This window comes from Hippoglossus stenolepis, chromosome 5, assembly GCF_022539355.2.
Source record: "Hippoglossus stenolepis isolate QCI-W04-F060 chromosome 5, HSTE1.2, whole genome shotgun sequence".
Classification (NCBI taxonomy): Eukaryota; Metazoa; Chordata; class Actinopteri; order Pleuronectiformes; family Pleuronectidae; genus Hippoglossus; species Hippoglossus stenolepis.
This window is the reverse complement of record NC_061487.1, coordinates 5,226,761-5,242,436: the sequence shown is the minus strand read 5'-3', so window position 1 is coordinate 5,242,436 and position 15,676 is coordinate 5,226,761. Positions and strand designations below refer to the sequence as shown.

At 38.9% G+C, this 15,676-nt stretch overlaps 1 protein-coding gene across 2 annotated transcripts in view; it reads right to left on the bottom strand.

Moving 5' to 3' along the window:
* The window catches only part of LOC118110256 (metabotropic glutamate receptor 8), a 138,320-nt gene that overhangs the window by 55,348 nt on the left and 67,296 nt on the right, over positions 1-15,676 (bottom strand). For both annotated transcript variants that reach the window (XM_035157970.2, XM_035157971.2), the window contains exon 4: positions 1,758-1,893. In XM_035157970.2, coding sequence (XP_035013861.1) covers positions 1,758-1,893 — 136 coding nt within the window. The remainder of the gene's footprint in view (positions 1-1,757; positions 1,894-15,676) is intronic.

The window sequence follows — 15,676 nt, the reverse complement described above, 5'->3', positions numbered from 1 at the left end:
TCCATTTCTTTGGTACTTTCCTTTCCGACCTTGTTTTGAAGAAACAAAAGGAAGAAGTTCTAAGTACTTCCTGTATTTAAACCCTTGGTGACATCAGCAGTGATGTCGCTGGGAGCAACCATGTGTGAGGGGAGGTGTAGTAGGTTTTGTAATTAGGTGTGTTCCACATGACGCATGCTAGTTCGAAATGTCGTCATACTTTCTCCAATGATATAGAACCTGTCACCCTGTCATGTGACTTAAAAACATCGTGATAACAAGGCGTGGCTAGCAGGATGGTATGGTTGCAGTTGGCCAGGTGCATCTTATGTTAATTTAAGTTGTTTTATTCTGAGTCAAGTTTTGTTCAGTTAAGCTGAGGGAACTATTATTTTGTTTCTTTTGCTTTGTACAAATATTTCAATACATGTGGAACATAGGACCACTTTTTGTAAGACTGCCAACACATTAAGATTAACAATCCTAACGACTAAGGAAGCATATTGCATTCACCTTTTCAGAATTAATGAGAGCAAACATGACATGTATGTTGTACAACTTTTATTGGAGTCAAAGTTCCCACAGTGGAAACCCATCACATCCTACTTATTATTATGTCTCCCCCTTTTCAGGATTGCAACATAGGTACAGATAAGACTTAATTGGTCAAGCGAGAAATTTCACAAACTATCCAGCAGTAGTAGCCTTTGATTTTAGTGACCCACCTCTATCAGCTGCAACATGTCATTTACACTTTAAAGCAGCAATCATAATGATAGAAACATGTAGAGTGCATTATTCTGAAATAAACCATTCATCACAATTCCTTCTTTTACTTTTGACACTACGAGTTCAAGTTCTGATGCTAAAACCTTTGTATATCACTTACGTTGTGAATGCAGGGCTTTTTATCCTTTTATCATCAAAGTTATTTCAGTTCTTCCTGAGGCGGACGTGGATGTGTGTCTTTGTTGGGACAGACTCAGAACCACAACTGTCAATCTCGTCCACTGTGTTTTTCATATAGTGCATATTATTTTTAGAGACATGAGCGATAATCAGTGTGGTCCTTTAGGGCTCATCTGTCTCCTCTTGCCGCTGTGAGGTCTCAGGGTGAGTGATTTATCTGTCTGTGTGATTCAGAGCTACAGATTATCATCAGCTGCTACACTGGTCGACTCTGTGTGTGCCTGTGTGTGTGTGTATGTGTGTGTGTGTCATTTCAGATGCACTTGTGGGAAGCAGTTGTACCCCTGAATGCATCAACTGATTATTCAGTGCTTTTAAAACGATCATAAAATTAATCAAATTGAGCAAAGTGAAATAAAAAAATTGACACAAGGAAGTTAAAATAATCAGACTGACTTGACAAATTCTTGTTTCTTACTTGACGAAGACAATGGTTCATAAAATCCTAACTAGGATATTAAAGAGAGACCCGGGCTTAGTAATGGATTAACGTAAACTAATTCTTACTAATAGGGTCATAGGACTTAAAATGCAGGTGAAAATCAGTCTAAACTGATCTGTTTTTTTAGGTTAAACAAAATCATATTTTTCTTTATTTTAGTGAAAATAGATACGAAATTGAAAATCTTAGGATCGTAGTGACCTCAGGACAAATCTCCAGGGACATTTCCATCCATCCATCTTCCATCAACTGTTATCTTGCTCATCATTACCCAAAGCTTTTGACAACAAATGAGGGCTGAAAAGTAAAGAGCCTTTGGTAGGATCATATTCAGAATCAAAATTTTGTAATTTGCATGTGTTCCTACCGGATGTCGTCCTCATTGGCAAACAAAATGACAGCACGGGCGTTGGGTGTCTCCATCAGACGCAGGACGATCTTGTCGAACTCGCCGGGTCTCGGCTCCCGAGGAATCTTCAGAGACTGGGCGATGCAGACCCCACCTGAGAGAGGAACAGAAAGAAAGAGTGGGATGCTAAACATCTCTACACCATGTGCCAGGATCAACCTGCAGGATGTTTCAGCCGTGTGGTGTCATCCAAGTGTCATCAAGCCCCGACATTCATATTCAACTTGAAACGGCGTCATTTACTCCGTGTTTTAACCCTAAAAGTCCACTACCGGAAGTAGTGAAGGTAGCACACATAGCGATGCAAACGCCCTCTCCACACATGCACTTGGGCGAGAGTGTGTAATGTTTTCCTCCATATCAGAGGTGTAAATGACGTGGTTTCGAGTCGATATATGAATGACAGGGCTTACGGACACTTAGATGACATGACACGAGCGGTATGGAGGCTTTTTATGGGTTTTTTTCTGTTGTTTTTTTTACATCTGAAGAAGGAGTCCCATTTACTTCAATTGTATATGCATTTTGCTGCAACGCTGTTTACCCCTGAGACTGCAAAAGTGTTTTGGGGACTCAAACACTTCACCGACCCCTCCATCGGCATTGTGGTGAGTAGATAATGAGTGAATTTTCATTTTTGGGTGAACAATCCCTTTAATATGGAATCAGACCCTTAGACTGTAAAGGTCGTTATAAAGAAAACCAAATTATATAATGGACAAAAGTTGAGGACCAAACTGAGTCATTTGGCGATCATGTTGAAGTGGAATCATCACAAAAGTTATTAAAGTTCATCCTGTAAAGAGCATGAAGGTCTGAATTAAAATCCATTCATAAATTATTATATAATAATTGTTGGGGACCTCTTGTGTGTTCATGAAAATCAATATTAGAGTTGAAATAATTTAGTCTGAACAAAATCCCATAGATCACAGCTAGTGATGCTGAAAATATCCAGTGAATAAAATACATGACTCCTGCTACACACAACAAACTTTGTTTTCGCATTTCTACCGACTAGGGATGAAATGGTTACTGGTTTCAAGATTAACCACAGTACAAATCCCGACGGTTAGTATTGCCATGTTAAATAAAAACTGTCCAGCATCAACCACAGTGATCAACAGTGTCCCACACACAGGGGCGCTGGTGCAGCATGCAACGTGGGTTTGTTAAGTGCATGTGTGAAGTTTACTTAGTTTGTTTGATTCACTCAAGGAGTTTGAGACACATTTAAAAAAGTCAAACATTTTGCGCGCACGCAGTTCACCTCACACAACACGAGACGAGACATGACTCACACAGCCAGGAGAACAGCGTTAAAGTGACCGGAATGATCGGGATTTAATGACGCGACATTTGATTAATAACTAAATGAATGTGATCATCAGCATGTGAAGAGCGACAGAGACGAGCAGACACTCACTCACACACACACACACACACACACACACACACACACACACACACACACACACACACACACACACACACCACACACACACACACACACACACACACACACACACACACACACAAACTCCTGCAGACAGAAGTTCTTCCTGCAAGTTATGACGCAACGCATTGTTTTAACTTCATTGTTGCAGTATATATATATGATGAATAAACCAGGAGAACTGTTAGTAATCTCTGGCCATAGCTAACAAATTATGATATTCTGTCCCTGACATTTGAAGTCAACTTTTGCACTTAAGTAACAAGTTGTCAACCTTCATTTTTGAACATTAATAGCACATTTTAACAATACCACAATAATTTTGATAACCGAGATAATTGTATTTACTGTAATCTTAATACAAAATGTTCACACTGATTTTCCTCAACTGCCGACAGTCGTCCTTCATACCAATCTCTCCTGCTCGTATGTGTGTTCAGCAGTGTAAACATCTGGCAATAAACATGTTAACACATCTGCTTCTATCTGTTAATGACCACACCCCATCCTCACTCCTGTTTATTCCTTGACGGTGGTATTATTTTCTCTGTGTGTCTCTGCTTTAATGTTTGAATTAACTTCACTGTTTGTCTTGTTTTCAACTTCGCTTTGCTGCTGTGACGTTTCACCACAGATATCATTAAACTTTCATCTGCAGTCTCTGAAACAAAGGTCAGGGGGTTTATTGATGCTGCCAGAGACTAAATACTAAATCAGAGGGGTGTACCAGTGGGATTCCTTCATGCTGCATGAATCAGTTTAACCACATACTAATGATTTCTTTTCCTTGAAAAGATGTCGAAAGAAATCGACTTTAGGTTCAGCTTACTTCTTCTTCCCAAAGACATGTCTTTTCAATCTGCTTTATTCTGTCATGCCAGACATACAGGCACATGATGAGGAAGATGAGGATGAGAAAGATGAGGAGAAAGAGGTGAATTAAAGGCCATTCACTTGATTGAAAATGTGTGAGAGCAGGAACAATTAAGAGAAATCTATGTGGAACTCTGCAATAATATTATAGAGCTGCATAGATCAGAGCAAAGGTATAAAAACATTTCTAAAGCTTCAGTGTTCCCTGGAGAACAGTGGCCTCAATGACTGTAAAATGGAAGTTTGCAACTACCAAAACTCAGTTGGTTCATTAAGTCAAACTGAAGGAATTTGGTCAGTGTGATCAAGAATACAAGATGGAGAAACTCCTGAAAGGATGACAACCTCAGTGGCATCAAGTATCAATTTGGTCTTAATTAGAAAAGTAGAGCAGCCACACAGAAGCCTACTGGTTAAAGTCAGAGACATGTGGCAGCCAGCTCTACACATTCAAACTATATTTAAAGGAGTCTGAGAGCACAAGGAAACAAAATCTTGCATCTCAAACAAGATGTTGTGATCGTTCCTCTGCCCTCTACTATGGAGGGATGGGAGGACAACCCGAAAAAATGAAAAAGACCCACAATCATTTCACAGCAGCAATCTAAATGCTTAGTGCTAAATCACAGCAGACTAGAGCTAACCCAAAGAAGGTAAGGAAGGGGAGATGGCCGGCGTGAACATCGGTGAGCCATTTCAATGTTAAAGAGATCCCACTGCTGGAGTTGGCGACCACACACTAATACACAACGTCCTTTGAACGAGCAGCAGCCAGTCGCAAACAGTGTCTGACTGTATTCAGACAGACAATCACTAATCACTGTTGCAGCTGAATCTGGTCTTTTAACGTGTCCTTTCTGTAAATACAGAGAGTGTATTTTGTCTCAGGATAATTTTTTGGGTGGCTAATTCCAATTTGTTTTCGATCAGTGGTGCAGCTTGGCAATGTGGGGGGTGGAGCTTCTGAAGGAGCAGTGAAGGGGGGGGTGTATTTGTTTTCAAACATCAACAGTTGTTCCCCAGAATCAGTACCTTTAAAGTAACAGACATATGACAGCTTGACACATTCAAACTGTATTTAAAGGACTCAGAGCACCAGCAAAGATTCTCCAAGTGTTTTTGGGCAGAAAGCCAAACTTTATTCAAAAAGCAACTTCATCTGCGACTTAATTATGATGATGATTCCGGTTTCAGATATCTACTATTTTATTCTAACTATTCATAATTAAAGTTCATGATATCGTCAACACCATTCTGACAAATTCTTATTAAATACATATTACATTGAGGAGAATTAAAGACATCTTGAACAAGAATTAAAGATTATAATATAATATATTATAATATAACATAATTTTTCAACTGAATTGTATATATCTATAATGGGAAATCACAGACACATCAATAACAAAAGTTGTTTAAAACTTACTATGTAATTACAGATGTGGAAAAGTTTTAAGTAGTTAAAACAGAATTAATGATTGCCTCTAAAAACAAGACTTCTACCTCTGGGGGAGCAGTGGTGGAGATTTTAAGATGAACTTTGAGCCTCTGACAACATCAGATGACATCAAGTACAGTAGCGGCTGCAGGAGAACCAACCCTCAGAATTTATGCTATTCCAGCTTAATTGGCTCTGGAGAGGTTTTTTATTTTTCCGTTTGGCCAGAAAGACGGAGCAGCTCGCTGGCTGACTCTCGCAGGAAGTCTCGAGGGGAAGAGAAAGAGTGTCACAGCTGAAAATAATCATGTCTGGTTGGTCTGACCTCGATTGTTTGAACAGCGGAGCATCACAGAAGTTTTTTAACAAGGTAGAACTGGAGTTAGAGAGTTTAATATAACTGCAGCAGAGAGATATAAAGATACAAAATATTTTCTTTTAACAATACTGAAGGTATGTCTACACACACAGGAGTTTCATTTTTTACATTACTTATAGCTTTTATATAGCTTGTGTTATTCAATATGTTTTCTCTTGAATGCTAAATAGGGGCACTTCAGGGAAGGTCTTATCAATTTATCACCTATTTCTCTATCTCTCTGACACAAACGACCAATGAAATCTGTATCTGATGAAATGTTTAAGTCATGGGTAAAGCGGCAGCATGAGTTTGTCATCATTTCTCAACCTAAACAAATTTACGTTATTTAGGGATCTGGGTCATCAGCACAAACCGTGGTTACCGTAGTAACAATAGCCCTCAGATAAAGGTGATCATAATATACTTTACTTTTATATAATATAGATTTTCATAATCCAAACTCAAACACACTGAAAGTCACTCCATCCTCTGGTCTCCTCAGGAAAGACTGATTGTACCTTATCTTTTTCTTTCTTAGGTAAAATATTATCATCAATGCTAGAGCTGCTCTTACCATTGCTGAGCATCAAAGTGAAAATATCATAATATACTGTTATTTACTTATCATGTCAGACTCTGTGTGCAGCAGTTTTAAGACATGTCCTTCAGAAACAGATGATAAGACCAGAAGGGCTCTATCTTAACGGTCTTGGCTCATAGTCGTATAATGTCTATAAACCATGAGCATTTAGGACATGTCCAAATCCACTCTTGCTAGTTTAACAGCAGAGAAAGGGGCTAAGCGGCAGGCTCACACTTCAGAAGTGTTGTTCCTGGTTTCCTATTTAATCACTGGTATGTTTACCAATAAAAGACAGGTACATTTGCACCGTTGTTGATTACTATCAAAAGGTGGTAAGATAAAACACGTCTCTGCAGATGAAATGGATCTGCTCATGTGCAAAGTATAAGTGCGTGAGCAGACCATCTGTGTGTAGAACAAGCAGAGTGTAGGCACATTGTGCACGCTCCTATGTAGGCGCGTATTTCTGTCTTGATTCTGGTGCCTTAAGATATCAAAACACAAATGGGCTTCTCCACACGTCATAATAAGACCAACACATACCAACATGGACACTGGGATTCGCTATTAAAGGTCCAGTTTGTAAGATTTAGGTGAAAGGGATCTATTGACAGAAATTTAATATAAAATAATCCTAGTGATGTTTTCACGAGTGAGTTTCATCTAAATTATACAAATTGTTGTTTTATTTACCCTAGAATGGGCCCTTTATATTGAAATACTTTATATTTACATCAGGGGGGGTCGTCTCTATGGAGGCTGCCATGTTTTTTGTAGTAGCCTTTGAGTTTTTATGAAAACTGAAGGCTACCACAGGTTCTCTTTCATGTTTGGAAGGGGAGGATGAGGTGAGGGGTGTACAGTTTTATGTCACTAAATTCTACACACTGCCACTTTAAAACAAAGTGGGCACTGGACAGGAAAAGTAAAACTGTGTTTCTAAAACTTCAAATCAATTAAATTTCAAGTGTATAGCCCATATTCACAAACCATAGGGCTTGACAAGGTGTGACATTCTCTGTCATTAAACTTCAACAAGAGTAACAAACACGACCCAAACATATTTTTTAAACCTCAGAGAGCCACATGTGAGGGATTCCTCTTGCAGGATGGACAGAAGTGCACGAGATGCTGCGTGTAGCAGAGCACATCAACAACAAATACAACATGCATTAGAAAAGACAGTGTTTAACATAAATTGAGAGATGAATCAATGTTTAAAGTATTTATACATAAGAAAATGTCTGACAGAGATGAAGGGAGCAGCAATGATAATTGCAATGATGGAGGTAATGCCAATAACGGTAGTATATGTGAGTAGTAGCATATTGTATATCTAAGCAATGTAGTTGTGATCATAATCTTCAATCAGCTGCCACCACGATCACAATCCATATATGAATTGCTCTGCATGTGCTGAGTGTGAGATAGAGCCTTAAAGGCTAATTTATGCTTCCTTTACATTACAGAGATGTCAAACAATGTAACTGGCACTGCCCACATACGTCCATGTGTCCTTTCTGTTGGCATGGCTGTTAAGCAGTACATCCACAAGACAGCAGCACAGAGTCAACAAACAACAAACATGGCAATGGTGGATGAGGTTGTGATAATGTTAAGAGAGAGCAACTCTTTGTTCCTGTGACCAGGTGAAGTAACATCCTATAGATGTCTGTAGTTTCTGATCAACTCGCAAAGTCTCCCTTCAAATTCCACTATTGTTGAAACTTCTCATTCAGGTCCTATGCTAGTCTCACTTAAACTAGAAGCTACAGCCCCCTTTCATAATATGGGCACAAATATGGAGTTTGAACAGAAAGCTCAGTCTGTCTCTATACAAATCTAAGGTTGAACATAAATTGGAGCCTTAATTGTCTATGACCAAGCTAACTCTGTGAGACTGCACTTTGACACAGCGGTGCTAAACGTATTACTGCATAATCAGCAGTTAACTTAAAGTTTGGATGAGGCTGGTTGGAATGCTGTTAGTTTTGCTGGTATTTTAAAATAAAACCAAATATTAAACCAATTCAATTTTTGATCGGATATTAGTTTCAAATAAAAAAAAGTGACAATAAAGTTATTACAATTTATCCCCTGGAGAAAATGAATGCTAAAATATTTGGACGGAAATCCATCAAATAGCTGTTAGGACATTTCACTTCCGATCAAAAGTGTCAACCCCATGGTGGCGATAGAGGAAAAATGAACCCAGTCAGTAATATCCATGCGATGGGTAACGGGTATGTCTGTACCACAATGCAGTGCAATGCATCTATTAGTTGATGAAATGGACAGTTAGACAGACATTACAGTTTAGGAATCTACACTAAGGTTTGTGTAAACAAACTATGTAGAGTGACTATACTTCCGCTTGATTAATAGAGAGTAAAGTTTGCAATAATAAATGAATGATGAATTAATATTTACACAATTTACCCTTAGGGGTAATTATCAAGAGATCATGGACCTGGGAAATTAAATGTTCCCATCACATCCCTGCTGAAGTGGTGCTGTAGTAAAAACTGTGAATAATATTACAGAAATGTCACAGAGTTTAAGGTTTATCTCTGTGAAAGAAAGACGGCTGTCTGCACAGACTGATCTCAGGGGCTGCAGGATGAAGAATGGAAGTAGAAACATTTAAGACACCATAGCCATAATCATCACCACGTCATCCACAGCAGAGCGGAGAGGCCGTGTAGAGTCACTGCTTTAACACGCGGCTTCAATCAGCGGCTTTCAGAGTAAAATTGATTCCATTCCAAACTCATTCTTGCTTTACACAGGTCCATCAGGGCAGCAGATTGAAGCTGCCGCATCTTTCTTGAACAGGCTCTTTCTTTTAGCCGTGGTTTGAGATGATATATTTGAAGGTTTGAAGGTCAGGCTGCTGAGAGAGGGACAGCAGCCATATCAGCTCACTTAAATCCTGTCCTCTTTACACCTGAAGCTAGTTTAAAGTAGAACCCATGGCAGGTTAATGGTAAAATGTAGTTTTCTGTATGCAACCTTTTAAAAATACTGAGAGACAACGGTTGACCTGTCAACAGGTTCATGATCCACACTCCACTAGAAGCAAAAATATATATTCTGACTGAGTCGGGAACTTCCTATCATCTTCAATGTACAATAAACAAAACACTGTGGCTTCTGCAGAGAAAAGTACGTCATGCTCTGCTTCCTTAATGCTTGACCCAGGCACCAGCATCTTTTTGAATTCTCCAGAGAATTTCCTGTGTGAAAGACAAACTCTCAAGTCCAGACCCAATTGTGTGGACATTCTCAATTCAATTAAATTTGTATAGTGCAAAATCATAATATACATTATCTCAAGGCAAGAAAGAAACCTCTAGCAGAACCAGACTCAATGTGGGCGACCATCTGCCTCGACCGGTTGGGCTGAGCAGGGAAAAATGGTTAGGAGATGAGAGATGGTTGGAAAAGAGGGGAGAGAAGAGAAAGGGGAGGGGGAGATAGGAGAGAGAGAAGAGAAAGGGGGAGGGAGGGAGATAGGAGAGAGAGAGAGAAGAGAAGAGAAGAGAAGAGAAGAGAAGAGAAGAGAGAGAGAGAGAGAGAGAGAGAGAGAGAGAGAGAGAGAGACCAGGAACAGTGTAACCATCATATTTAAGCTCTGTAAGACTTGATAATGAAAATAATGAGAGTGATATTTATAGAGGAAATTATGTAATTAATGATAGCAACACCAGTTAATATAATAATGTTAATGTCTGAAAACAGCTTGTGAACGTTCCGAGTAAGATTCATAAAATGATTAGAGTACACAGCTAGTACTTTAATCGCTTATAAACCACTCAACCATCAAACACTTTTGTCCTTTTACATTTGTTGTACTAAATATAATCCAGTTTTGTGCAGTTTAGAAAATAATAGCAGAGTATTATCCCAGAGAACACTGTGGAGTGTAAATTAAAACATTTTCATAAAGAGAACAATATTTGTAAGTTTAGCATGTCCCCACTAATGGAGGCACTTCAAATATCACCTGAGGAGGTTTTCTTTTCTTTTTTTGTTGTTATTATGTATCAGTAATCTATTTTTTTTACTGTACTATGGGGTGTTTTCTTATCACATTCATAGTTTCGCTGTGTATGATAATAATTGCATTTATCTGTAGGAAGCCAAAAAGTCAGTGAAAACTAGAAGCATTTCAGAGCCTCCTGAAGTAACTACTGCAGACAAATGTGGACATAATAACGACGGACACCCACAACATGACTTAAATAAGGTTCTGCTGAGGTTCCAATAGAAGATAAGGAAAGTGCTAAATCAGCTTTTCCTGCTGTGCTTACACCCACTAAATTCACTTTGGGTGACAAAGTGGGACATGATCAGTTATAAGACTCTGCATGGAATTTCCAGTCCCCACACACACACACACACACACACACACACACACACACACACACACACACACACACACACACACACACACACACACACACACACACACACACACACACACACACACACACACACACTGATAATGTAGGAATACGCTCCCGTTTCCTGGGAAACAGAAGAGGAAATCCCTGCATTCTCTAACGGGCTGAAGATTGACTTTAAGCTCCACAGGGAACGTCTCAGCTGTGAGATGCTGGACTGAACTTTAGGAGTTGATTCACTACAGACGTACTTTTTTTGAAAGAGGAAATTGGAAAATCGGCACTGTCATTTACAATGTCTTAAAAAATGAACAGAAAGAGAATTTGAACTAGATTGAATGTCTGTCATTTATACTGAAGTTGGGAATGAATGAAAACTGCAGAATAATAAAACGCTTTTACTTTCCAGAGGCAGATCTTTTATTTGACTCACACAAGAAAAATAAAGGAGGTAAGATTTGCTGGCAATGATTTTTAATTGTATTTAATTATTTCATTTTTTTCTTCTTCTTTGATTTCATTTTAGTAAATGCTGCAGTTCATGAGAAAAATTAAAAAAAATTACAAAATACTATATTTTGCAATAATTTTTTTTTTTTAACCTGTTTAAGACTAAAGTCTGAATAAGTAACTGTGATGAACATTTACTGAATTTACTGAATAAGATCATACTCAGAGTAAGCCATGATAAATTAAGACATGGAGTAACCCTACTGTTTACATCTTAATCACATTATAATGCCCTATAGGAGTTTTTACAGAAGTTTGTGACACCGACATATAGCAGTTACCTACTGCTTGACATCACATGCCCTGGGTGTAAATGGTAAATCGTCTGAATTTATAAACTGCTTTTCTAGTCCTGATGACCACTCAAAGCAGCACTTTTTTCTATGAGGCATACAGATGGGGAAGGCCGGGACCGAACCGCCCAACCTTTGGTTGGAAGACGACCGCTTTACCCCCCCCACAGCCCCAGCCACCCCACTAGATGGAAACATTTAAAAGAAAACACCCCAGATACAAACGATAGCATTGTAACTGAAACTATTTCAGGTTGGGGTTTTAAAACTGGCAGAGTAAGATCGGACTTAATGGAACAGTTGACATAATCGGGCTATGCTCTGTAAGATATAAATGGGAATATGAATGGAATGATCTATTGGCCACTCATGTAAACACATAATCAAAATGTCTATTCTGAATATCGCATGGATATTGGTGTCCATATGAAAGTAGTTAGTGTATAGGAGCATTCCATTATCTAACTTTCCACCAAATGCTGGTGAAATCTGTTCATTGAGGTTTGACAGGTTTGTTAAGACAGAAACATAACATGCCTGGTAAAGGTAAATAAAGAAGCATACTTCATTCATTCCTGTCTGTGCAAATAAAAGAGCACAATTTAGATTAATAAAAAATTCAGTTAAGGCAAACTTTCTGGTGTGCTGCTATGGAACTGGAGTTTAACCCAAAGTCAAGGCATACTCTGAAAGTACAACAACACTGTAGTTGTTCTCCCATGGGTGCTGTGGCATTTATTTATATCTGTTAATAAATACATTTCCTTTTGTTAAACCCTTGGAGTGCATTGCTTATACAGAAAAATGGACACAACACAAACTGTGTGAAAACGAGGTGTAAAGCTAAAGCTTCTATTATGCAGCAAATTAGGAAAGACATGAGAGAACAAAGGCTTCTAATTAAAATATAATCACATAAGATGGATCTGTCTCTAAGAAAGTCTCCAAATAAAGGCTGGATTTCCTCTGTAACTGCTAATTAAAAAAATGTACCATAGTTTTCCAAAATTGGCAATGAGCAAACTCATGAATGTATGATTTACATCAGAGAATTGTCTTTATTGAATCACTGCAGCTGGGCAGAAAGTCAAATATTAGCAATTAGTTTCAACTGTAAATGTCAGCAAGAAAAGTGGAAGCTTTGGATTTCACAGCGCTCTAATGCAGCAGCGTTTTAATTATGTGGAATAAAATGAAGCGTATCAGAGAGAACATGGGACCAAAGTGAAGGAATAACATCATTTAATTTGCTTTTCAACTCAACCAAGGAAGGTCTCAGCGGGAGCCACTGAACACAAAGGTGGACTAAATAAACATGGCTGGGAACATTCAAAGGCACACTGTCTCATGGAATTATCCATAATAACAGATATCATTAAAGCTAGCCTCTGGCAACGCCTTTATTCTGACCTTTCAATTAACAGTTCACCATGGCAGCTGTGTAAAGCGCCCACCCACCATTCCCCTAAATCCTAAGTGAGAGTGACGGATACAAACTCGAGGCGTGTGCCCACTCGCCCCTTTCATTCCTCGCCTTTGAGGCCCTGAACGCTGGATCATGAAAGGTTTCCTGGGTAACACATGCACGGCCTTGACTTGAAAGCAGAGAAAACAAGCGAAGCAGTGTGTCCACAAAGCTCCCAGTACCCCGTAGAGCAAAGATCTCCCTCAAACTTCAAAGTGTTTCCCTGGCTTCCTCGACATTCGTCAGGAACGTTGCCTCAAGTCAATTTTCAGGGACCAGAATCTTCCAACCCTTAAACCTTCACATCGAATTAACGAGTATTTTAGCTAATCAGTGTGGAATTTCAGAATCAGGATCAATGGCATTGCACCACCGTTGGCTCTTGTGTGGCTCCGCATTTTCATCCTGAGTTATTTGTTTTCTTTTTGTTTTTTCCATTTTTGAGTCTGTCGCATGTTAGAAGCATCATCAACCATCTCACTCGCTCATAGAAATCCAGTGTGGGATCCCTCACTGAGTCTGCAGTTGCGTTAACACATGCACCTCCTCAGAGAAAGTGCAGAGAGTCTCCAGAGTTCAGTTCATGTCTGAAATCAGCTCCTGGGTACGTAGTCATTACTATTATTAAATTACCTCACCTACCCGCCTTAAACGTTTTGTGACTGCATCTTGCACAGTTCACTGGCATTATTGAGGCTGATAAAAAAACTTAAAGCATGAAGAAACAAACTGATTGAGGTTATCAAGCTTACCTTCAGCTACAACACACACACACACACACACACACACACACACACACACACACACACACACACACACACACACACACATCTGTGTATGAACACTGCTGCACCACCATGGTGCTGCTGACCAAGACTTAGAGTCTTGGTCAGCAGCACAATCACTAAGACAGTTAGGTGTATGACAACTGCTTCAGTGATCCAAAATATCCACATTCAGACTTTGTTATCAGTCCCTGATGTTCAAAAATATGATTACTTGTAATGATATACTATAGTTACCTTACTGCATCCTGCAGTCATAGATCAGATAATAAATGAGATTGACAGTGTGTGTGTGTGTGTGTGTGTGTGAGAGAGAGAGAGAGAGAGAGAGAGAGAGAGAGAGAGAGAGAGAGAGACTTTATAAGTTAACATACCTTATAAAAAGGAAAGATCTTTTTGTAGGAGCGCTGTACTAAAGCCTAATTAATTCCCATCTAATCGATACAAAAAAGAATCAGTCAGTTACATGCCTGCAAGTTTTTAAAGAAAAAATCTTTCGTTTTGAGCTACTGCAGAAAAATGCTGAGTTTGGACAGAATAGGAGATATGAGGGACCGAAGTTCTCTCTACAGTAATATATGAATTTCAAAGATTACAGTGTTATCTTAATATCTCACAAACGTTGTATCCATCCAAAACACATCAGAGAAGGTCAGACAGGAAGGTTTCCTCTCCCCCTTTCCTTACAGTATCACTTTTACCAAAACATTTTAATGAGCTAATTTAGAGCATCATTATATGACTAGTGGAGCAAATGAGGAGGTGAGGAGGACGGAGCTGGTCCATATGTCTGCTGGCTCTGGTTCTGTCTCACAACCTGCCTCAACATATGTCTATTAACGCTAATAAACAGGAAGAAAAAGATCCAAAACTATATTGTGGCATATAGCCTATAAATGCCACCGCAGAGTAAGGCTATTCGTTAATCCCTATAAATTATACTTTATTGAGAGTTTCCCAAATAACAAAATACTTAATATTTTGCCACATCAGCACTATATCATAAGTATCAGGACAGGAAAAGAAAGTGTCATTTCTGAAGCGATAAGTACACAGACTTGAAAGAAATTGCCTATTTGGTGGGGGGGGGGGATGTTTGGTAGTGGTCAACTGCAATCTGTGTGATATTTACAATTTCTCGAGAAACAATGAGAAGAGAGTGTAACTAATGCAAGCATAGGTTATCCTTGCTGCTTATTTGCAAAATACTGTTTTTTTACCCTTTATTCTCATAATATTTGGAGGATTTTTTGTCATAAAATTGCGAATTAATTCTCATAATATTACGATATTTTACGATTTGACTGAAAAAATGAATAGTCTGGTACAGACCTTATATCTACACATCTCTCTCCATAATAATGAACAGTTGAATACAAGCTGCTCAGTCAGATTTTCAATTGTCTGATAAATGTATTTACCTAAACAGAGATATCTATATATTTGCTGGTTGAAATCTAGAGTTGGTACCGTTTGCTACACAGCCATTACCCCGAGTGTGGCTGTATTTCAAGTAAACGGGAAATGGTCTGTATTTATATAGCACTTGTCCAGTCAACCTGACCACTCAAAGTTCTTTAGAGTAGTTTATTGCCATTCACCCATTCACACACATTCATACAGTGCATCAATGGGCAGCACTTTTTCCATGAGGGGCAATTTTGGATTCAGTATCTTGCCCTATCTAACCTTCTGGCTAGAGGA